At 34.1% G+C, this 24,510-nt stretch overlaps 3 protein-coding genes across 3 annotated transcripts; 2 read left to right on the top strand and 1 right to left on the bottom strand.

The window, feature by feature from the left end:
• Nucleotides 1-823: 823 nt before the first annotated feature.
• On the top strand, nucleotides 824-5,160 carry LOC134237503 (suppressor of cytokine signaling 4-like). Its single transcript, XM_062719590.1, has one exon. It carries the CDS (start codon nucleotides 948-950, stop codon nucleotides 2,115-2,117), a length of 1,170 nt encoding a protein of 389 aa, XP_062575574.1. The 5' UTR covers nucleotides 824-947; the 3' UTR covers nucleotides 2,118-5,160.
• A 3,317-nt stretch (nucleotides 5,161-8,477) lies between these two features.
• LOC134237510 (heat shock factor-binding protein 1-like) lies at nucleotides 8,478-11,240 on the bottom strand. The gene is made up of 3 exons (XM_062719599.1): nucleotides 11,106-11,240; nucleotides 9,347-9,413; nucleotides 8,478-8,918 (listed from the first exon to the last, which is right to left on the bottom strand). The coding sequence occupies exons 1-3, from the start codon at nucleotides 11,175-11,177 to the stop codon at nucleotides 8,833-8,835; spliced, it is 225 nt and encodes a 74-aa protein (XP_062575583.1). The 5' UTR covers nucleotides 11,178-11,240; the 3' UTR covers nucleotides 8,478-8,832.
• A 32-nt stretch (nucleotides 11,241-11,272) lies between these two features.
• Nucleotides 11,273-22,050, top strand: LOC134237502 (large ribosomal subunit protein mL38-like). Its single transcript, XM_062719588.1, has 8 exons — nucleotides 11,273-11,478; nucleotides 13,656-13,799; nucleotides 14,365-14,573; nucleotides 15,985-16,103; nucleotides 19,126-19,284; nucleotides 20,923-21,059; nucleotides 21,216-21,303; nucleotides 21,786-22,050. The coding sequence occupies exons 1-8, from the start codon at nucleotides 11,313-11,315 to the stop codon at nucleotides 21,991-21,993; spliced, it is 1,230 nt and encodes a 409-aa protein (XP_062575572.1). The 5' UTR covers nucleotides 11,273-11,312; the 3' UTR covers nucleotides 21,994-22,050.
• Nucleotides 22,051-24,510: the final 2,460 nt, after the last annotated feature.

Here is a 24,510-nt window from a genome sequence, read left to right as displayed (position 1 = left end):
TCAACATATTTATCTTGCATGTTAACATAAATAAGTAGCATTTAGTATGTTGGATGTCACATGTGGGCAATATTTGAGATTTTTGAAGATTGTTTTATAATATTCATTTGATTGCAATTTTCTTGCATGTCAACATATTTATGTTGCATGTTGACATAACTATCTTGCATGTCAACATATCTATCTTGCATGTCGACATATTCAATAGAAAAATAACTTGCACACAAGGGGCAGAAATATGCCACCATAAAATGTCTAGTTGAAGACCACGGCAAGTGTTTTCTTCTTTTCACGCATGAGCCTGATTTTGGACGAATTCTGCTTCATATGAATACAAAAATAGGTATGTTACTAACGGGGCGCAACCGATACCCATGGGAATTCTAATAGATTGTTTGAAGACTCCTAAAAACCACATAGATATTGTCAATCAAAAACTCGAGCATCTTTTGATGTCAATTTCAGAGTACTTTGAGTACAATCTGTTAAGTTTTCTGGGTGCAAAGATCCAGTGAAATGATCACAAGTCGCCTTGCGCATACTCAAACATAGTGCGTGTTAAAAAAAATCAATCAATCAAAGGAAAATAACTCGTATAGCACAATTAGCAACATCAAAAAGCCTGGATTTTTTTTTAAACTTTCGGAATCCAATATAGATGTGGTAGTTCAAACTCCTCTCATTTTGGTTGTTTGTAATATTAAAATATTCAAAACTGACATATAATTTTGAAGAATTTCTTCATTAAAAATGTATTCTGAATTTGTCATAAATTCTATCTTGGCCTTTTGGGTCCATTTGGGTAAATCGACGTGCCAACGGAAATCCGTACTACGCATGCGCGAATTGCTCACAACTTGGGTATCACCCAGAGAAAGTCAGTATTGACGTAATTTTACAAATATTTTGGATTTTTCAGTAACCATGACACCACATTTGACTCACAGATGATGAAGCGTATAACGTTTAAAAGTGTAAAGCTTTCGTTACACCGTCACCGACGAAGTTCGCCCGAAGATGGAACTGGAATGGTGGATGGAGATGCAACATCTGAAACCAACACTTCAGCACCCCCAGAATCCAGTCACGAGGTGAGGAAAAAAGAGAAGATAGGGCTGCTAAAGAGTTTCAAACGCCGTCTGACGACGAACCTCCGCCGTAAAAGTGATGACGGCCACGAGAGTGATCACATTGAGGACCATTACATGACTGTGCCTTCAAAGCGTGACACGAAAAAACGCAAGAATAAATGGAAGCCTCCTGACCACTCTTCCAAGTCCAACTCGTCGTCTCATAGTTGTGATAGCCTAGACCTGAATATTACCTCAAACAGTTTCCAAAAACTGTGTGACATACAGAACAATACTGATGCGTATGATGTGAATGTGAAAAAAGACAAAGCAAGCTGCAAGACTAAAGATATGGCTCGATTTCAAGTGACAGAAAAATGTAAGAATGATCAGCTACCGAAGGAATGTGTCGTAAAAAATGGTAGTTTGAAAGAGAGTAATGTTTGTCCAGAGAAAATGCCTTTCCCATATCTGGAAACCAGAACTGAGGTGACAAGAGCCCCAACTTTTACTGATTGTGATGAGGAACGAGAGGCACCGAAAGTCTGGAACTTGACACAGGAACTATTTAGACTGTCAAAGTTTGGATGGTACTGGGGCCCTATAACACGAGTGGAGGCAGAGGATAAACTTGCCAATCAACAAAACGGTGCTTTCCTTGTTCGGGACAGTTCAGATGAACGATACCTTCTAAGTTTAAGTTTTAGATCTTATGGCCGGACATGGCACACACGCATCGAACATTGCAATGGAATGTTTAGCTTTTATGCTCAGCCAGAAACAGAGGGGTACCCCTCTATAGTGGACTTGATAGAACATTCAATGAATGACTCTCAAACGGGCATTTTCTGTTATTCACGATCAAGGTCCCCTGGTGCTCCATCATTCCCTGTGCGGCTGACAAAACCTGTTTCACGATTTACTCAAGTGCGTTCTCTACAGTATTTATGTCGTTTTGTTATTCGCCAGTACACTCGCTATGACCATATTCAGCAGCTTCCTCTTCCAAAGAAAATAAAAGGGTGGATCGAAGAAAATCAGTACTAGAAAAGGTGCCAGATACATGTATATGTATACATTCATATGTTTATTGATTAAATTTGTTGTTTTGAAAACAAATTAAGAATTTCCCGGTTCTCATATATGTTAGCAAAATGTTGAATTGTCTGAGGTTTGTAAATATACTGTGTTTTAACTTTTATGGAATTACCTCCTCCTATAAAGAACGGCTCAATATTTGCCTTTTAATATTTATTATCTTGTACATTTCATTATATATTGAGTATCATCAGTTTTCTACCTTTGTTTTATTTTCCTTGTGATCGATAGTGAATTTGTCAAATTCATTTTGAACACAATTTCTGCATTTGGATGACTGGCAAATTTCATTTTCATTTTAATATCTGCTTATTTAAGCATAATATTTTCTTAATGTTGACTTGATAATGATCTGATTTTTTGAAAAAAAGTATTTAGAGCAGTTAATTTTCTATGCTGTGCATGTATATTTATGACTGTTAGACTACAACGAGTAAAATTGGTATATCATTCATCACTCATTTGCTTTGATAAAGGGTACACACAGTCTGGCATTACATTTTGTTTTGATGATTTAGTTATTGCAAGCAATTAATACAATTATTATTCCAAATGGCAAAAGAAGTTTTTCACTTTGTACACTGAAGCACAGTACGTGTTTTGCATTTAATTTTTCTTTGCTTTTGTAAACTCTGTATACAAATGGTTGTCAGAATCTGTGAGGTAGTTTTGAGACATAGTCAAGACAGATTTATGTGTGATTTGGCACATATGAGACTACATCTATTTTCGTATAATTTAATACAGTATACCCAAAATGCCCAAGAAAAAAAAACTTTTTTTATATATCTTTCTCATGATTATAGTAAATTATTACAAATCAATATACTTGTACTAGTATTATCAAATCTTAATCATTATTGAAAAAAATCTTTCGTAGTTTCGTATGTGTTGTGTGTGAAACAAAACTTGAAGAAGGAATTGGACAGGGATAATTTTGGAGGGGGGGGGCTTAAATTTGTAGACGATATTTATTAAAAAAAAAATAAAATGGATGAATGAATTGGACAATAGGCATTGCCTATTTGTATTTGTATGCAAAAATTTTATATTAAAGACTATAAAAACTGGGGAAAGGAAAATAAACACTTGAGCACATGATGCTTAATTTTATCAGACTTTTACACAAAGCAAACCATTTTGATCTAAAATATTATTTTACACATGAATTTGTTATGTATTTCATTTTAAACGAAAAATATATTTGTACTTTTAAGCTTTTTTTCTTGATGTGTATGGAAAAACTGTAGTTCAATGTAATGTGAAACATTGTGATGGACTATGTTAACTTATGGTTGTAATGACGGTAGTATGATTTGTCGGGAAGATCACAGCTTCAGGCCTAGAAGTGTCATTGAAGCATTTGTTATATAAACTTAGCTTTATTCCTAGCGTTACTATATACTTTTGTTTTTACTTCATGTTGTCAGAAGTTTTTCAGTTGTTTTTTTTTTGTATGCAAATGTTACTAACAGTAAGATGTTTTGACCCCTGGGTCAAAAACAGGGTCTCAGTGCTTTAGACTCTCTATTATGATTATAATCTGTATTTATGCTGGTGTGCAATATCTTCTATTCTGAGTACTAAGGTGCTGTTATTTACCCATTATTATATTTAGCAAACATCTGTGTGCAATAGTGGCTACATGTTGGACAATTATTACTTTTATTCATTTATGAATATTTTACTCACAAACCTTTTTCAACCTAAAATAAACAATTCAAGTTTGATTGATTGGCCAAGACTGAAGTTTAATTTGATACATTGGGTTTTAAACTAAAACTAAAGGAAGACTACCTGGAAAAAATTCTGAATTTTGATGAAATTCCAAGGAAATGTTTTGACAAATCCGAAACACCTACATCCCATGGACATACTTACTCTTAAAGATTAAAGGAAATTCACCAAAAAGAGAAATTAAAACTTCTTTAGAAATGTCTTTTTACTTAAATTTAAGTAGATAATTTTTTTTCAACAGAAATCATACAGTACAAACTTTAAACATGATATACATATACCACCATTCATCATCATCATGAAACTGCAGCAAAGGGCCACCTCATTATTTTGAATAAGAATTTGGCAAGTCTAGGTATTAGAAAAGACCATATTTAGGCTGTTTAAGCTTTGTTTTGATTATACATCTCATTATCAGACAATATTTGTATTTTGAAGTCTGTGATTTTACATCTTTTTGTATACTATAAATATTCTTCTTTGGGATTATTATTTACAAATTTGTATCTTACTATGGGGTACATTTTATGATTTGGCTTCATTTTCTTATCAAACGTGATCAAGTTATGAAATCTGCCTCTTAATATGGCGATCACAGAAAGACCATATTTGTTAGTCAACTTTGAGAATCATTAGACAGATTAACGGAGGCATTTTCTTTTATTTTTTTTAATTGGTTGGTGTAGTATTACGAAGCTATTTTTAGGTTGTTAATTTAGCATATCACAGTGCTTGTACTTCTAAGAGGAGAATAAGAATTATAATGTCATCATCTCAGACTGATGTTCACCCTCATTTTGTCACCACTACAGAGAGTCAACTTGTTTTATTACTATCTGACCAGGGCAACTTTACCTTTTAACATCTTTTTAGAAAAATTTCTAATCAATTGTTTCTAAATTTTCCTAAAAGTATGTTAAGATTCTTGATGTCATATGTAAAAAAGAATGTTTACAAATTACTGTCAAATAAAGATAATTCACTGGAAAGACTAGGCCAATTGAAAAGAAAATTGGGGTGGAAGATGTCCGTAGATGAAAGCAGCAGCTCTGACAATATTAGTGATAAATCAGGCCTGGCCTCTGTAGTGCGTGTGTAGAACAGGTATCACAGATACTGTAGTGAACAGCTGCTTCTTTTCATCACTTTGTCATGTTTTAGCTGTGAAAGTTCTATTAACTTTCATTAAGTATTGCATATTAAGATTTTGAAACAGCTGATTAGGTTGCTATTAATAAATGTGCAAATCCACAAACTTCTTGTCATTTATATTTTAAGAGTTGTATTCCCTTAGCCACAGTTGTAGTGTTGTATGAGCTCAATGTGACAACACAACTTGGGTTTTTTATGTGTGAAGAGCTTGTGTTCCTCTAGAAAATTGTAAACCTTTTTTAGGTCACCTGAGTAACTCAGGTGACCTATTGCTATCCGTGCGTTGTGTGTCGTGCGTCATGTGTTGTGTGTTACCAGTGACCTTGAACTTGCTAACCTGGTCAAGGTCATGGCACACCACTATAATTATTGCAATCTTTAAAAATCTTCTTCTTTACTCATGGACATACATAAACAATCTTTATACCAAGTGTGAGCTTCCAAAAATTTTCATTACAAAGTTACAGCCAGGAAAATAATTGTATCCTTTTCTGTGACCATAGGAAGAGCAAGAGTGCCTCCTACAAAATTGTGAATTTTATGGCCCCAGGGTCAGCCAGCTTCAATCAATGTTTACTGTAGATCATTATATAGTGAAAATGCTAAATTTAAACTAACTAAGTACATAGTTACACCTTTGTGATTTTATGGCCCTAGCAGAGTTAGTCATTGACTAGTGAAAATGCATTTATTCTTTGAGCGTGTATTAAATAAACTAACTAAGTACAAAATTTTCACGAATTGTGTTTAATTATCTATATAATCTTAATATTTTCCTTTGGAATTTTATGCCAATGATCCAAGTATATATATATTTATGATGAAGAAAGGTGCATCTAGCAAAGTTTTTTTTTATGCCCCCCCCCCCCCCCCCCCGGTCAGAGAGCACTTTGAAATCTGCTCTTTGGTATTAATCAACCATTTTATGTAAAATTTGTAATTACACGAAAATGGAAATGCATTTTCTCTTTGTTGCTCTGATCTACCCCTGGGTATTAAGTAAACTGAGTTGCTCTCCCATGGCCTCTGGTATAATTGAAAGTTGTTACATAGTGCTATAGTTATGATGAGCAACACCCTCAGGAAATAGTGCCTTTTTCAAAGTTACAGCCAGGAAAATAATTGTGTGAATTTCATGGTTAAACTGATTAATTATGTACAAAGTTATGATGAGGAAGGATGGCTCTTCCAAAATTATGAATTTCAAGGCCTTAGGATCAGGTTCAAAACAAGAACCAAACTGAATGGTTTTTAAGGCCAATACAATATAGTAATTATACTGAAAATGAATTAATGCTTTGAAATCTGCACTTTGATAGTAATCAAACATTTATGATCATCAAAGGCACCTTTTCCAAAATTGTGAAATACATTTTGCTCCAAGGTCAGGGGTTCTTGTTGGGTCACAGGGCAATACATTGATATACTGAGTAGTGGAAATCCATTTTTTTCATCTCTCACTCTGTAAAATTGCAAAAAGTTATGATGATAAAAAGAATTTCATGGCCTTTGGTTCAAAACAAGAACCAAACTGAATGGTTGGAAAGTTGTTACATGGTTCTCAGGCACCTGTGGTCCTCTTTCTTTAGTAACCATTGCAACATTGTTCATCAAATCAAAAACCGATAAAAAGAATTATGTATCTTAGTGTAGTCTATTTGTGTGCCAAGTAATATTGCAATAAAATTATAAGACAATAGGCCCATGGAATTTATAAGTCACCTGAACAACATGTAACAACTTTCCAACAATTGGATTTGGTTCATGTTTTAAACCAGAGACCATGACATTCAAAATTTTTGAAAGAGGTACCATTGCTCATCATAGCAATAAACTTAACATGCTTAGTTCTCCTACTTAATACCTATAGGCAGAGTAGGACCCTGAGGCCATGAATTTCACAATTTTGGTAGAAGACTCGATACTTATTACAATCACACCAACATTTTGACTGCTTGATGTCCAGGTGTAAATAAGATTTTTAAAGATTGCAAAAAGACAGGGTAAAAACTACTAGACGTACATACCCCGAGTCTTCGATTACAGGGGCATAATAAGCTCTTCCTAGCACAGACATTTGTTTCTTATATGGGGCACTCCTACTTATAAGTAGGGGGCCCCATATACAAAACAAGTGCCATGTGCTTCCTGGATTAAACTTAACACTCGGATGATGCATCTAGGGATGGGCACATGACTTGCTATTATGCTGGATCTGATCTCAATTTTCAAAATGAGTGGCCAGGTTTAAGTTTTTGGAGCAGATTCATTTCCAAGAATTTATGAGGTAAGTCAATTAACATGGATGATACTTGGAAGCTGGATTTGAACTACATTTTCAAAACAAGAGAATTTTATCCATATTTATCCAAACTTGTTAATGAGTTGATGATGCATCTAGGGAAGGACAATATCAGACTTGCTACAGATGTTGAATCAGACCTACATTTTCAAGAGTTTTTGGATCAGGTCCATTCCCGAGTAACTGTAAGCCCCAAGTTACCCATGTGGTCCAGTGGTTAGAGCATCTGCTCTAGAGTCACGGAGTTGATCCTTACATCGCAGGTTCAAACCCACTGTGAGACATGGAGACCAGTCCTTCAGAAGTCGGAAGTCCTGCATCCCAGTACATGCTGGCATGAAAAAGATCCCTCCTTGCTTATTGCCTGTAATTGCCAAGTATAGGACAAAATTTGCAGCTCTCCATGGGCAAGTGGTGGTGTCTCCATTTGAGTGAAAAATTCTAGAGAGGGACTTAAACAAACTATGAGCCCTATCCTGACTAAACTTGCATAGATGATGCATCTACGGATGTACTCTACCCAACTTGCTTCAGATGCTAGACCTGAAATACATTTTTCAAATAAGTGACTTCTAATCATACTTATGGCCTGTTATGAATATACTAGATTTGATGATGCTTCTAAGAATGGACACTTCAAGATTTTGCTTTTGATCTTGGAACTGACTGACATGTTCTTGAGGTTTAAGTTTTTGGAGCAGGTCCATTTTCTAGTAACTACCGGTACAAGTTTTACATAGTCCAAACTTGCATGAATATTGATTTTGGGATGTACACAGACTTGAAATAATAAAAGATTTTCTTTATTTAATGATAACATTCATTGTGGTGAGTACCTAATCTTTGATTACTTGTGCTTTTGCTTTTGCATTGTAAGAATTTATGGCCTTGACCTTGAAATCAATTGGGGTATTCTAGAGGCCATAAAGAGCTATAATATGAATTTCACTGCAGAAGCTGTGACACTTTGAAAAATTACCAGTATTATGTAAGTAAGTTTAATCAATATTCACTTAAATAAGTCAAGGATGCATCATATAATAATTGGCTTAGACTGCCAAATATACCTTGGTCTGATCATCTAAAATTCCAACAAATATAAAAATAAGAAATCTGTGTAAAAAACTATAATATATTTGTAATGTTTTTACATGAATAAAACACAAAATAGAATAAATAATATTACACTTATCACAATGGTCTGAACAGGTCAGATAAATTTTACATCATTGTTCATATTGTATAGCTCTCACTGAACATGTAATGCAATTAAGCTTGATGGTTGTGGAAATTATGCTGACATGTATACCAAATCCCTATAATGTAAAATGTTCTTATTTTCAAAACATAAATTAGTGCATTCATGATTTTTGGTTCCAGTTGTTCAGCGAGATGAACTAATGGTGGGTGCAGAAACACTGATCACTAAGGCACACATCTAAAACCACACACGAAATATGGAATGTTGGGATATTACGCGCGATCTTCCACTCCCGCCTGCGTCATTAGGTCGGCAATGTTTTTCTCCAAATCATCAATGCGATTCCCCATTTCATCAAGTAAATGTGTTAAGGAAAACTAAATGACATTCATCAAAATACGTTTATATAAAATTATATACATATAATGAATATATTAAACCTTATTATCTCTCAGCTTGATGGGACAGTAAGAAAACTTCATAATAACCAGGTTTTGAGATATTAGGGGTAAAATGCATATTACGGAAAAATGACTTAGGTTTCTAAATGAATTTAATAAATTTATGGCATTGAACATGTTTGAAATACCCCTTTTATTTAAGATATGCATTTCTCTTTTCAATTACATGTAGATCTAGATGTTTTACAGTGAATGAGAATAACATTCCACTATTCAAGAGAAATATAAGAACATGGAATAAGCTGTATGGAAAAAAGAGATCTGTTTTACATTTGTTTTGATGAAACTTGAAACTTTTTTGTACAAATTGTTTGGTAAAGGATATTCCTATTGATAATCTGGTCCGACATTCCCTGGAATTTATCCTGCATCTGTTGTAGGAGGTTCTGGACCTGCCAATAAAAATAAAGCAGTAAAAGTTAAAGTCCTGGGATAGATTTAACATTTCTTTATATTTAATTTCATGAATTTGATCAAATTTGGATGCTTAAAATTCATTTGTAAGAAGAAAAATGTCAGTTTTCAGGTCAGAGGTACATGTGTTGTTACTGTCACAGTTATCTTTTTAAAATAATAAATAAAAAAAAAAAACTGTGCTAGTTATGAAATAATCTTTTTGCATCTATATTCTGACTGCGATGATATCTTGACAAAGACAATGTAAAAATAATCTGTAAATCAACAAAGAAGATATAGACACAGTCCTGAAATCTCTGTCTGATCAATAACGGCTCATAAGTTATTCAGAATTCATTCTATCCACTTGTTTGTTTATTGTAGAAAATCACTCCATATCATTGCTGCCTCCATGGAGACACTGTTAAGACATATGAATTAATTATATGTTTATCAAACACTTAGAAATGTAAGTATCAGTAATTAACACCAAAAATAAGGGGGGGATTAACATCTTGTTTAAATAATTCAGAAACAAGGCATTCATAACAATACTTTTAAATTACAAATCACAAAGGATTTAACCGTTCCTTTTTAGGTATAAAAAGTGCTATCAAAAAGTGCAAGTGTGGACAAGTGTAGTAAACACTAAACCATTATAATGGTGAAAAGCTTTAAAGACAATGCCGGAGATTGTAAACTCCAGGGTGCATTTAAATCCTCCCTTATCGCAGAGCTTATCAAAAATGTAATAGCTGTCCATTTATTAAACTGTTTCAAATAACATGTTTAAATATTCAGAATGGTAAAGTAGAAACGTTTCCATCTTCAAAGCAATTTAGTTTCTGTATTGTTGAGTTCACTTTAAAAGTCTGCTTTAATGTTTTATTCAGGGCCCTTAATTGATCAATTTCCTAGAGTCAATATTAATACCAAGATAAATTTACAATTAATTGTAAATTTGTAATACCAGTAAGTAACTTTGATCTTTACTCTTGGGTGCTTTAAAAAGCCTAAATCTACATCTACATATGAATTTACAGATAACCCCAAAATTTTAGTACATATATATACCGATATAGATGGCTCAGAAACCATGGTAATGATGCAACAGTGTGATCCACGGTGTTTACAGTGGAGCAGAGTATTAATACGGAAGCTTCAACTTCCCACATTTTTGGGGAACAGGATTTTACACTTATTATTAACAATTGTAAAATAACAGTAATTTGGAGGCTTCATTAATCCATCCAATTTGCGTTTAGATTAATTAATGCCTAAATCAACAAGGTTTGACTGTATTCAGAAACCTAGAATTCAAGTTATAAAATTGTATGTATATCTGTATCAATTTAAAAGAACTCAAAACCAAGTTTATTCCTACAGTTCTGATCCAAAAAAACACAATTTAGGAAATGTGACAACAGGATAGTTGAAAATCATTAGTTTAGTTTATTTATTGAAATAGGCCTTTTAAATTAAGGACATTAAAACATAAAATATAAAGCAGAATACAAAAAAAAAAAAGAAGGGACCAAAAGAGATAGCATAATCCAACATTTCAAGTATTTAATTATTTTTTATATCATCAAATGTTCAAGACTTCAAGTCTGAACTTGTATTGATCAACACTGATCTTTGTGTGCAAGATTAGTGATCTGATAATGATAAAAACATGGTTCACTTACAAATTGCGTTAAATCCTGAATGTTCTTAGGATCAGCACTATTTGTGATGTAGTCTTTACCAGTATCTGCCATTTTCTTTCACCTTATAAAGATGTGACTTTCCTTTTTGGGAGCTGAGTTGACAGATTATAAATCTTGTTAATGCGCATGCGCTGAAGACCTCAAATTATTTTATGGGAAGCCATCCGAGATGCTCCGAGTGTGAAAATGGCTGCGACCATAGGAAAGGGAATGAAAGGCAGCTTGATAAAATCCCTCTTAAACAGTGAAGGTTCGCATCAATTTACAAATGTAAGGTATGCAACAGGTCTACGATCAAAAAGAAGTGGAAAACCGCCAGGAGTTGCAAGGACATTTGAGCAGAGATTAGCAGGTGAATTTAAAGTTTTTTCTATCGTTTCGAATTTCCTCAGAAACAACCTTGTAATTATTGGATATCTGCTTTAAAAAAATCCAACACAATGTAGCGACTGTGAATTAGCTTACAACTGAACAGGTTCATCATGGTTATAAAATGTATAATTGGGAAATCATATATGATGTCACTAACTGTAAAAAAAAAACAACAACACATATTTATAATGTGAAATTGTGCATTTATATATGATGAAATGCATTTCAGGGTCCTTGATTTAAGGATAACTGTCCAAGTTTTTAGTTTCATGATGTGATCAATTGAGTGGCTTGCATGATAATTTAATAATAATATAATAATAAATGGCCGCAGGGCTCTCAATTCTGTATAATTGCATGAGGCCATTTATAGGCCCCATTCCCAATTCAAAAAGGGTACCTTTTTTCCCAGTTGAATATATTAATTTTCCCAAAAGTTATTTCTCCCCAAAATTAGGCCTAGAAAAAAAATATGTTTGTTTCCGCTTTCAGGCTGAAAAAAATATAGGGTAGGTAGGTAGGCAATTTTTTTTTTTTTTGGGGGGGGGGGGGGGGGAATTTTTTTTTGCTTCTTTAATCAAAACGTGTACAGAAGTATTATTAATGACAAAAGAAATGGTGTTTTCAAGCATTACTGTGACTTAACTTATAATAGAAAGGTGACCCAAACTTCTTTCTGTCTTGAAAAACTTGCAAAGTTGGAGGCTATAATTCCCTGGTTGAAATCTTGCACATCATGGGACAAAAGCATTAAAAAAATATTTAGGGTCAGCGCTATAAATTAGGGTCGGTCGGGAAAGCGGAAACAAACATTTTTTTTCTAGGCCTTAAAGAAAATACAGTTGGTTATATGCAATAATTAAATTTGTTTTTCACATTCCTCTGTATTGTAAAGCAATAATTTGGTTGATAACAAAGATCAGAAACCTAGTATATCATGTTTATAAAGAATAATGGTTATCCCCAAATTTCCCAAAATGTCGCTATTTTTCCCAATTTTGATGGACAGGGACCCATTCCCAAAAAGTGGTGTGAGAGCCTTGAATGCAAAAGGCATTTGTAATCAACTACCTTTCTATTTCTAGACACATTCTTTAACCAACCTGTATATTTTATCCACCTCCCAACCCTTTATAGTCATGTCTACAGATCAATAAACTAGCTTGTTTTAATTTTTTTCTCGGATGGCTTTTTGGTCCATAGAGACATTTTAAAGGTTTTGGGAAATGGATAAAATACAGAGATTGATTTAAAAATGTGTCTAGAAGTAGAAAATGAAAGGTAGTTGATTGACGAACAGTGAAAAGTGATGAAATTCTCCCAAAAAGTGCACAGGAAATCTTGTTGCAGCTACTGTTTGGCAAGTTGATAGCTACGTCTGAAAGGGCAGATCACTCAAAAAGCATAAATCTACCACTGGATGGAATTCTTCAATGAGCAGTACTAAAAAATTCCTTTGTACCATCATGGTTGATTTTTGTTCCTGTTGGAACATAGGACCTCTGCAACAGTCCTCCATCACACTCTGTTTTGAGCAGCCTTTTTCCATTGTTCCCAGCTATATCCACACTGTCTGATTTCCTCTTCACATGACCTTCGCCAAGTTGTCCTGGGATGTCCTACCCGATGTTTGTCTTTGGGGTTCAATTTGAGCATATGACCTGTAATGTCTCCTGATGGTTTTCACAGGGTATGCCTAATCCACAGACCACTGCCACTTTCTTCAGGCCACTTGCTGTCAGTGATTGGGTCTTGGTTTGTTGCTTTCCACGGGTTCTTGTTGTTTATATTTTATGGCCACCTGATGTTTAGTATGTGACGCAGGCTACTATTTGTGAAGGTTTGTTGTTTGTTGGAGGTAGTGCTGGTGACTCTCCATGTTTCAAACCTTTATACCATGCATAAACTATATTGTTACAAAATACAAAGTCAAGATTGTGATTACTTTTTCATTTTTTAAAACATATGAAAATAGAGAAATCTATCACTTGTTTTTCTCGTAGATTATGGTTGATCCACCTGCCTCTACCCACTGACATCTGCACACATATTGTGTGGAGCAACCTGAATTATATAATATAACATAAATGATTAAAATTATATATATATACAATAATTTTATTTGAATGTACATTTTTATCTGAATTTATGTTGCAGATATGAAATTGACAAAACAAGCCAAACCTCCAAACATCAACATCGGTTTTCCAATAACAAAAAATAGTTTGATAGAAGCACAAACTAGAGCTGTGATAAAGAAGAAGAGAAGACAGTTACTGGCCGTAGCTCAAGAGGGAAAATGTATGTCTTTTGTTGTGATTGTTCATGTATGTTAAATGGGAAAATGTATGTCTTTTGCTGTAAAACTTGTTCACTGAACTGCTCTGTAAGGTTAATCCTAAGCTTTGGCAATGTTATTTTTGAACATTTGAATATATTTTGTATAAAAAAAAGGGAAATTTCCTTAAGGCTTCTAGAAATGAATATACCAGGGTATATTACTGTATAAGTAGAATTTTTAGCGAGGATTAAATTTTGGCATTATTAGCGAGGGTGCTGATTTCGCTAAAATTTCATATCGCTAAAAATTAATTGCGTTTTATTTGTAAAACTTCTTTAGTGAACATTTTAAAATTGCTAAATTTGCATCTCACTAAAAATAAACACCCATTTTTAAGGACAAATCGATAAATTTGTGTCTTGCTAAAATTTCTACTTATACGGTATTTGTGAATTTTTTTTCTTTTCATTTCTTTTTTGATTTTTTGCTCACCTCTTATTTGGTATGTACATTAGTTTATATGTAAAATAATTGTTAAACATAATTATTTGTTAATCTAATGTTCCATTATGGATTGTTTTTCAGTAAAAATTGACCTGCACGAGGTGGAAGAAGAATCTTGGAAGACGAACAAACAGGAACAGCTACACAGACTTGCCGAGCATTATGGGTTATTTCGGGATTTGTTCAGAGGGGCCTATTTTTTCCCACATGTCAACTTGGATGTAAGCTATGAGCTTCCTGATGACTGTGAATTGCCTGTGTATCATGGGAACAGGATTGAACCCTCTCAGGTAAGTCATAAAGATTGAATAAGATTGATATAGAATATGATGGAACAAATAAAAATAAACCCTGCAGTAGATATGCCTCCAAATCTGATTTTTGTATGATCTGGATTTTTTCTTAAAAGTATCGATCTAGGAATCGGGTACATGTACAAGTTCCTTAAAGCCGCTCAGTCCGATTCTAATCGCTAAAAAATATATTCGCTTTTCTTCTTGAAAAGTAATTGTCTATAAATTGTTTCAACTTTTGTCAAATTATATCCCCAAAGTCTTTTTCTTTTAAAAGATATCAAAATTCAAAAGTAAAAAAAATAATTTTTGTTAGGTCACACAAAAAATAATCCTTTGTTGATATTGCATGAAATCACCTTCAAAAAATTAAATTTATCGCTTATATGTATAACTCATGAAGAACAAACCCGAGCATTTTTTTTTCACAACAAAGGCAATGTATTAGCCGTTGTTACTAAACTTCCTTGTAAAAAACTCTTTAAAAATATCTGATTCTCCTTTATCCTTAAAATATGCATATTAATATAAAAATTACTATGTATTATATTCAATTAGTTTCTTTAATTTTTAAAAGATATATCATGACTGAGGCTTCTACTAATGGAAAAAAAATACTCGGGTTTGAATTCTCTTCATAATTAGATATAAACGATAAATTTATTTTTTTCAAAGGTGACTTCACAACAGATCTTCACTTCCCGTCAGGAACTTCTGTTTGTCAATAAAGGTTTTGATCTATGTAAGGATTCACTAAGGATTACTTACTATGTTTTCCATGTAAAGATTGTTGTAATAAACTATTAAATCAGTCTTATAATTTATTTTATATATTATCTATGTAATGACGTACTTTTATTGTTTGAGATAATATGTGCCTGTTTCGGATGAAGCGGCTTTAATGTGAGAATACCCTGCCTGCATTTGTTTTTCAGAAAATAATTTGAAAACTAAATTAATTTTTAGCTCACCTTAAAAACTCATGATCAGCATTGGCGTTTAGGTTAAAGTTTTTGGAGCAGGACTATTTCGAAGTAATTTTCAGGTGACCGAACTTGCATGGATGATGAATATAGAGATAAATGCCACCATATTTGCTGTGGATGCTGGATCTGACCTTCATTTTCTGGATGAATATAACCAGCTTGAAGTTGATTTGAGTTGCATGATTGATTCATCCAGCATGTTTTACTATACTTGGTTAAAGATTTTGGTGCAGGTATCATTCTTAAGTTACTACCGGTATAAGCCCTATGGCTCCACCCTAAACATACCTGAGGAAAACGGACTGGTTGAAAACCTTGGCCTTAAACTTACATGGATTATTCATCTAAGGATGCACACTACCACAGTTGGTTTATTTTAATTTTTAATGTCATTATGTGATGATGTTACTATTACTTTGTAGACTGGCAGTCCTCCAAATGTGTTCTACGAGACAGAGCCAGACACGTTATGGACATTGTTAATGACCGCCCCTGACAGTCACCTTCAGGATAATGATGCAGAGTACCTCCACTGGCTAGTGTAAGTAAAAAGTAGAGGACCACCGAACAGAGTACCTCCACTGGCTAGTGTAAGTAAGAAGTAGGACATCCTAATTTAACAGAGTACCACCACTGGCTAGTGTAAGTAAAAGTAGAGGACCACCGAACAGAGTACCTCCACTGGTAGTATAAGTAGAAAGTAGGACATCCTAATATAACAGAGTACCTCCACTGGCTAGTGTAAGTAAAAAGTAGAGGACTTCTTAATATAACACAGTACCTCCACTCAGTCCACTGGCTAGTGTAAGTAAAAAGTAGAGGACTTCTTAATATAACACAGTACCTCCACTAGCTAGTGTAAGTAAAAAGTAGAGGACTTCGTAATATAACAGAGTACCTTCAATGGCTAATGTAAGTAAAATGAAGAGGACCATCATTATACCCCCCGCAAACGAAGTTTGGGGGGTATATAGGAATCACCTTGTCCGTCTGTCTTCTGTCCGTCTGTTTGTCTGTCCGTCTGTCTGTGCAATCGTGTCCGGTCCAATTCTTTCTTACGGAGAGACATTAGAATCTACTACTCCACACAAAGATTGCCCATGACCTAAGGGTGTGTCATGATCTTGACCCAAGGTCATTTGGGGAAGTTCAAGGTCACTGGAAGAAAAATTTCATAATTCGTGTCCAGTCCATATCTTTCTTATGAATAAACTTGGTAGGTTCTCATTTCACACAAAGATTGCCAATGACCCAAGGGTGTGTCCTGACCTTGACCCAAGGTCATTTGGGGAAGTTCAAGGTCACTGGAAGAAAAATTTCATAATTTGTGTCCGGTCCATATCTTTCTTATGGATAAACTTAGTAGGTTGTCATTTCACACAAAGATTGCCCATGACCCAAGGGTGTGTCATGACCTTGACCCAAGGTCATTTGGGGAAGTTCAAGGTCACTGGAAGAAAAATTTCATAATTTGTGTCTGGTCCATATCTTTCTTCTGGATAAACTTAGTAGGTTGTCATTTCACACAAAGATTGCCCATGACCCAAGGGTGTGTCATGACCTTGACCCAAGGTCATTTGGGGAAATTCAAGGTCACTGGAAGAAAAATTTCATAATTTGTGTATGGTCCATATCTTTCTTATGAATAAACTTGGTAGGTTCTCATTTCACACAAAGATTGCCCATGACCCAAGGGTGTGTCATGACCTTGACCCAAGGTCATTTGGAGAAGTTCAAGGTCACTGGAAGAAAAATTTCATAATTTGTGTACGGTCCATATCTTTCTTATGAATAAACTTGGTAGGTTCTCATTTCACACAAAGATAGCCCATGACCCAAGGGTGTGTCATGACCTTGACCCAAGGTCATTTGGGGAAATTCAAGGTCACTGGAAGAAAAATTTCATAATTTGTGTCCGGTCCATATCTTTCTTATGGATAAACTTGGTAGGTTCTCATTTCACACAGAGATTTCCCATGACCCGAGGGTCCTGACCTTGACCCAAGGTCATTTGGGGAAGTTCAAGGTCACTGGAAGAAAAAATTCATAATTCGTGTCCAGTCCATATCTTTCCTATGGATAAACTTGGTAGGTTGTCATTCCACACAAAGATTGCCCATGACCCAAGGGTGTGTCATGACCTTGACCCAAGGTCATTTGGGGAAGTTCAAGGTCACTGGAAGAAAAATTTCATAATTCCGGTCCATATCTTTCTTATGGAAAAATTTACTTCTGAAAAACCCAGCAGGGGGTATTTTGTCCCGTTTGAACAGTTCTAGTTTATTGGTAGAGAGAATCACCACTGGCTATTGCTTTTACTTCTTAAAGACTAATCACTTCTCTAGTATTAAATCAAGCAATTTTTATCCTTCATTAAGGTCTTCCGTTTCCAACGGAAGACCTTCTTCTAATTTTGTTGGTAAAGATTATTATTCTTTTTTTTTCTTCTACTTCCTAGACCGCAACTTTGAGGCCTCATATCTCACTCATTTCTCAACGGATTTCGCTCAAATTTTCAGAGGTTATAGACATTAATAAACTCTATCAGAATGCTGTCTAAAATTTCAAAAAGTCACTTCTGGTTTTGAGTTTTTTCCCTTTAAACGAAAATTTATAGGCTTTTGTTTCCAGACAAAGGCTCAGAGACGGCTAAAGCTGGAGCAGAAATTCTACTGATTTTAGATAATAGAGGAATTGAAGTTGTGTACATCGGTTTTTGTTTTTCGATTTCTCTATTCAAAATGGCGCTATATAGGGGTAAAAAATTAGAACGCTTAAAAGAACCAAAAATTACTCATATTTTGCTTTTTATCTCTTAAACTAGAAATATTTTGTTAAAATATATAGAATATATTTTGTGCAGAATTAGAAGATCTTTCAAATGATATGTCAGAAAAAGGGCTGGCCCTTAAAATTAAGGGTCTAGAGGGGCCAAAAGTTTTTCCTTTATATCTCAAAAAGTAGCGAGAATTTGTAATACGTTAAAGAAGCAAAGTTGTTTAAAATGTCAAGCTTAATCTATTCAAGTCGTCAAAATACGTCCGGCGTCGTCACTTCCGGCCAAACCGGAAGTAGTCGGGAAACGCGTATTTTTGCCGTTCTTGACAAGTTTTTGGGTAACATCTGTCACTGGGAGCATAAAATTCAATTTTACGTCCGTTGTCGTCACTTCCGGTCAAACCGGAAATAGGAAAAATGGCTTATTTTTGCATTAGTTAACATAGATTTGGAGGATTTAAACAGTTTTTGCTTGTATTTAGTCATTTTTTTAAAATGAAAGTTACTTCCGGTCAAACAGGACGGAAGACCTACTTGTTGCCTTGCAACGAGCTTTGCTCTAGTTTAAAGATATTTTTATGCCCCTTAATCAAGGATTCGGGGGTACGTGTATATAGTTTTTGCTCTGTCTGTCTATCTGTTAATATTTTCATGTGATCCAATCCATTAATTCAGAAAAAAATTCCTACCCCTACCATATATTTTTAAACCTAAGTCAGAAGAGGGTTGCAAACATAATTCTAAAGATGGTATAGATTTATTTATTTATCTTTGTTTAATTACAGGGGAAATATACCTGGAAATGATGTCAGCAAAGGGGAAGTACTCTGTGATTATCTGCAGGTGTTCCCGGTGAAAGGAACTGGATTCCATCGCTGTGTATTTGTCCTGTTTAAACAAGAGCAGAAAATTGACTTCAGCAGGGACAGTTTAACACCAAACACGTGAGACAGTAGTTAGAATAACAATATCAATTTAACGATAGAACGTTCTATCTAGTAAGACAGTTAACTTGTTGCAAAGGGGTACTGTAGTCAGTCCGTTAGAAATTTTGATTCTCTTATTAGTTCACCTAGCTCAAGTGAGCTTTTCTGATCAGAATTTGTCCATTGTCTGTATTGTTGTTGTAAAATTGTCACATTTTCATCTTCTCAAGAACATCTGGGCCAATATCAACCAGAGTACTGTAGATTCCTTATTTTTTGCGAATACTTATTATCGGTAATTGGCTCTTCAATCACGATAATAATAATTCGCGAATGGACGGTTGATCAAGATATTTTTCATAGATTCCAGCACCATAGAAAAAAAGGCGAGTAACTTTATTTCACATGCGACACTTCACGCCAAGTTACGTGATAATTAATTCCACGCTTATATTTAGGAATCTACAGCATCTTGGATAAAGAGGATTCAAGTTTGTTCAAATGAAGGGCCATACCCTCTTCCAAGGGGAGATAACTAAGAAATAGTGTGAATTGGGTGGGTGTATAAAATCTTCTTCTCATTAACCAGTGGGTTAGAAAAATTCAAATTATTTGAAACCTTCTAGATATAATGTAAATTCAATTTGTTCAAATAATGACTCACATTGGTGGGGCAACAATGGGTAATCAAAGTTTTACATAAGAATATATAGAAAATATCTTTCAGAATCTTCTCAAGAACAGCATAGTCATGTTTGGTAATATATAGGCCAATATTTTTTTTTTTAAATTGGTTTACAGATTTCAAAATTTTAAAATCTATACGGAGGAAAAAAAAATTTTTCTGATGTCTTTGACGTTGATGCATATATATTTTTTCATGGTGAATACAGCATGCATTTGGCTTTCAATATGTTTCATTATATTTCCCCAATAGATTGCCCATGTTTTGATTTAATCATGGCTATTAAAGACCATGAATACTTGCTTATTTGGTTGAACTAATAAATTGTCGTTCAAGATTAAAAGCATCCTCAGGTAGTGTAGATTCAAGTTTGTTCAAATCATGACCCCTGGGCTTAGGGCGGGGCAAAAATGGCCGATCAAATTTTACATAGAAATATATATAGGAAAATTCTTTAAAAATCTTCTTCTCATAAATAGCAAAGCCATAATTGATCATATTTATATGGAAGCATCCTCAGATGGTGTAGATTCAAATTTGTTCAAATCATGACCCCTGAGCTTAGGGCGGGGCAAAAATGGCCGATCAAAGTTTTACATAGAAATATATAGGAAAATTCTTTTAAAATCTTCTTCTCAAGAATTGCAAAGCCATAATTGTTTTTTTCTTATGTTTCAAAAAATCGTAGTGTAGTGTAGATTCAAGTTTGTTCAAATCATGGCCCACGGTGGTAGGGTGGGGCCATAATGGGGCAATTAAAGTTCTACATACTATTATTAGAAATACGTAGAAACTATCTTTAAACAGAAAGCTGTGATTGGTCGTGTTTATACTTTGCAATACTGAACTGATTTTCTGTTTTTTCTAGCCAAAGTGCTCAGGTGAACAGTGTGGTTTCTGGTCCTCTTGTTTAACAATAGATATAAAAAGGACTATTTCATAATAAAGCAGATGTTTGTCACTTTTAACAGGTGCTCTCTAAGGGAAAGGACATTCAAAACATTTGACTTCTATGAAAAACACCAGGATCATATCACACCAGCTGGGATTAGTTTCTTCCAGTGTGAGCATGATGAGAGTGTTCGAGAAGTTTTCTGGAACAAGCTTGGTAAGTCACTTTAACTGTGTAACAGAAATAGGCTATAGTATTGCTTCCTGGAATATCTCTTAATAAGAATAGATTCATCCTGAAAAGGTGTAATTTACACATAACAGATCATATATAAATTGGAAGAAAATGGTATTAACTTGTACTTTATTGTAGGTATGAAAGAGCCATGTTTTGAGTTTGTATTCCCAGCCTCTTATCACCCAAAGCAGAAGAAGTTTCCACATAAACAGCCATTTGATTTGTGAGTACATTGAAGTTATAGTTTTTTACTTTATCTCTCATTAACAATCGACAATCCACAACTGATCCTGCTATACTCCATACAAACCTTGAATGTGGTTGGTGGAGGAATACATGTATGCTTCAAATTGATGCATTTATCCACTGGAACTGCCTTTTAACTTATTTCATAATTTGTATATATAACGTTCATAAAAAATGTTTTATTACTTGTCAAATTCATCCTTGTCTACTGTTTTGATTATAACTTTGTTAATAGTCTTTGAAAGCAGAAGTATGGCTTTGGGCATGCCCAAAAGTAACTCAGATTTTATTAAAGGAATGATATTTGGACTATTTTGGGTTGGATCACTATTGTATTAGCAAATGATAGAACACCATTCATCTCCGAGGTTTGTGTGCAAGGCATGAGCCAACTGACAGCTCTGAGGGCCTCACTGAAGGAATTTTTTACTTAAACATTTGTTTTGATGTAAATTTCAGATATTTAGATCGATACAGAGACATTAAAGATATCGATGAAGAGGTTTTACGGGAGAAGTTAAAATCTGTACATCCATTCAAGCCTCCCACACCTCCCCCGAAATACCCATTCCTCCACTACAACGACGAGGTCCGGGGAAAACCCTCCTGGCTCAAGATGAAGAGGAAACACATGTTATTAAAGGACATGCAGTGGAGAGAAACTTGATTGTGATGCTAATAGCCTGATAGTGTCTATTCCTTAATAAATCTCATTTAAATACCAGGTTATCTTTTTGTGTGATAATTGACAAATTTGTCCACAAACGTTGGTGAAGAGGAATTCAGAATGTATAATTTTGAGAAATGCATAGTTTGAATTATCCCTTTTTAATATGGAAAGTTGAAAATCCTAGTTAATTTGTCGCCATTTTGTCATCTGCAAGCCACAGTGAAATGATATCTGGTTGTTTTTACATGAATGTATACAACTACAGTGTATTCGTTTTATAAAGCATAAAACTACATGTAGTATATTTTATTACAATAAATTATAGTTTAGACTCACTGCATACTATACTGGATATGACTGTAAACTACTATCATATTAAAACATAGTTAGTGAATATTGGACCTTTGAGAGAATATTGATAGGACATGATCAATATTCATGTTCAGCTTGTTAACTTGAACGAGGGCTGTTCAATAAATAATGTCCTGAACTGCATGACATACAATACAGATATCATATGACATTAAGGCCATTCTCTCATTTGTATATAGTCTGACGTCACGGCGTCAGGCTGTATATTTTCAACAAATCCAAATGTGCGATAATATTATAAAAGAGCGCGCGCGTGCAAAAATATTTAATATAATTTTTTTCCTGCATTTTAAAAGAAATTTTCAGAAAACAGAATGATATTACTTTGTTTGTACTTTGTAGCAGTCCTGTGAAGTTTTGCAAGATGCCTGTGAAATATATTACTTTTTTTACAGATTATTCCAGGGGTGAGCCATTAGCATAGGGGCTACCATTTTGGGGGGTCAGGCTAGTTGTTTTCTGCAAGGAGGTAGCCCGTCGAGCTAGTAAAAAACATAACTACACACACAATACATGACAAGTACAAATACAATCAGTATTTTTACTCGGTTTTTGCTATAAAATTCCCAAGCAGTTAAAATTTTCCAGAAAACATGCTCCTACTGTCAATAAATCTCCAGAATCTTATCTGTTTTGCAGTTCTAGCTGACTTATTTACTTCCAAAAACGATCGTTTTTCCTAATCCGAATTTCCTCTATTCTTCCATTCACGGTAAATACATGCAGATATCTCATTATATTATTTACGATCACCCAATCAACTGAAAGATAAGGTTTTTGTGACTTACATAAAATATATTTCCAGTGTATTTAATGATATAAGATGAAATCAAAATGAGCTACTAGTGCAATGATCAGAAAAAGGGAAGATAATTTATTTAAATTAATTTTAATTTTCTTTCATAATAATTTATGCATGATTAATATTGAGAACTTTTAACTGTAATTTTAAAAAGAATGACCTCAGTACCCTGACATTTTTAAGAATTAATTTTTTCTCAACATTACATGTAGTATTTATTTTAATTTTTGTCCCTCTATGTGGGCTAGTAACTTTTTACTTGGGGCTAGTAACTTGAAAGCTGCCACTAGCCCGTGGGAAAGTACTTGATTTCTTTTCAATTGCATACCTCTTTGTACTGTAGTTATAAACATTGGGTACAAAGTAGTTCCATACATAGCAATAGAAATGGAATCAGAGGATCCGAGATGTTTGACAAAAAAGAGAAGAGCTTAATAGAAATTTTTGCCACTAAAATTAATTATATTCGCTCGCCTCATAATTTTGAAACCCGAAATGAAAAATAATATTTGTAAAATATTTTCGCTCGCTCGCCTCACTTTTTACTTTTGAAAATCCGAAGAACTATGTTAGAAATTGGTGTGGCCTAAGCTTGACTTTCTCTCATTATTTAATAGCCATTCTCTGTAACCACTTAAACTTCATTGCCACGCATGGTCACCGATTTTTATGAAACTTCACCCATGCTTAGTACTTGACACCAGAAACAAATATCAAACAAAATTTCGTTGCTAAGTGTCTCGGTTGCTATGGCAACAGCCGGAAAAGTTTGAAAAATCGAGATTTTCAGCCACTTTAAATCTTGACTGTGTCTTAATAAAAACTAGAAAAAGCAAACAAACTATTCTCACAAAAACATGACACCTTGATGTCACTTATACTGTAAAGAAACTGTTTAGAATATATCTCTAAGTAAGTGGTAACCAAGGGTACGTTTGGAATACATTTAAAATGCTGAAATATGCTGAAAAACACTCCATATTTACTAATTCGGGGTGATACATGCTCAAACTCAATCAATGACTTAAGAAAAACAATGAAAATGTTTGACCTTAAGTATATAAGTATAAGCAATATTATTCTATAAATAACTTTTATGGTTGCCATGGTAACACAGTGTAACCATGCAAAACCAGTAACTAAGATTGGGTTAATGCTGCTGTCTTGAGGAAAAACATGAAAATTCAAGACTGGCAAATATGCATCCTTAGGACCTTGCAACACTAAAACCATAAGAAAAATTGGGTTTAATTACTACTTTGCAGTGTTACCATGGAAACAAAGTACCAGTGCTTAAAAGTGAATTATTTTTCGCTGCATTAATAATTAAATTGCCATAT

This window comes from Saccostrea cucullata, unplaced genomic scaffold (assembly GCF_032062105.1).
Source record: "Saccostrea cucullata isolate Sc308-1 unplaced genomic scaffold, CSIRO_AGI_Scuc_v1 ctg289, whole genome shotgun sequence".
NCBI classification, from domain to species: domain Eukaryota; kingdom Metazoa; phylum Mollusca; class Bivalvia; order Ostreida; family Ostreidae; genus Saccostrea; species Saccostrea cuccullata.
Note: the sequence above shows the minus strand (reverse complement) of the source record. Positions and strands in the feature narration are given on the sequence as shown.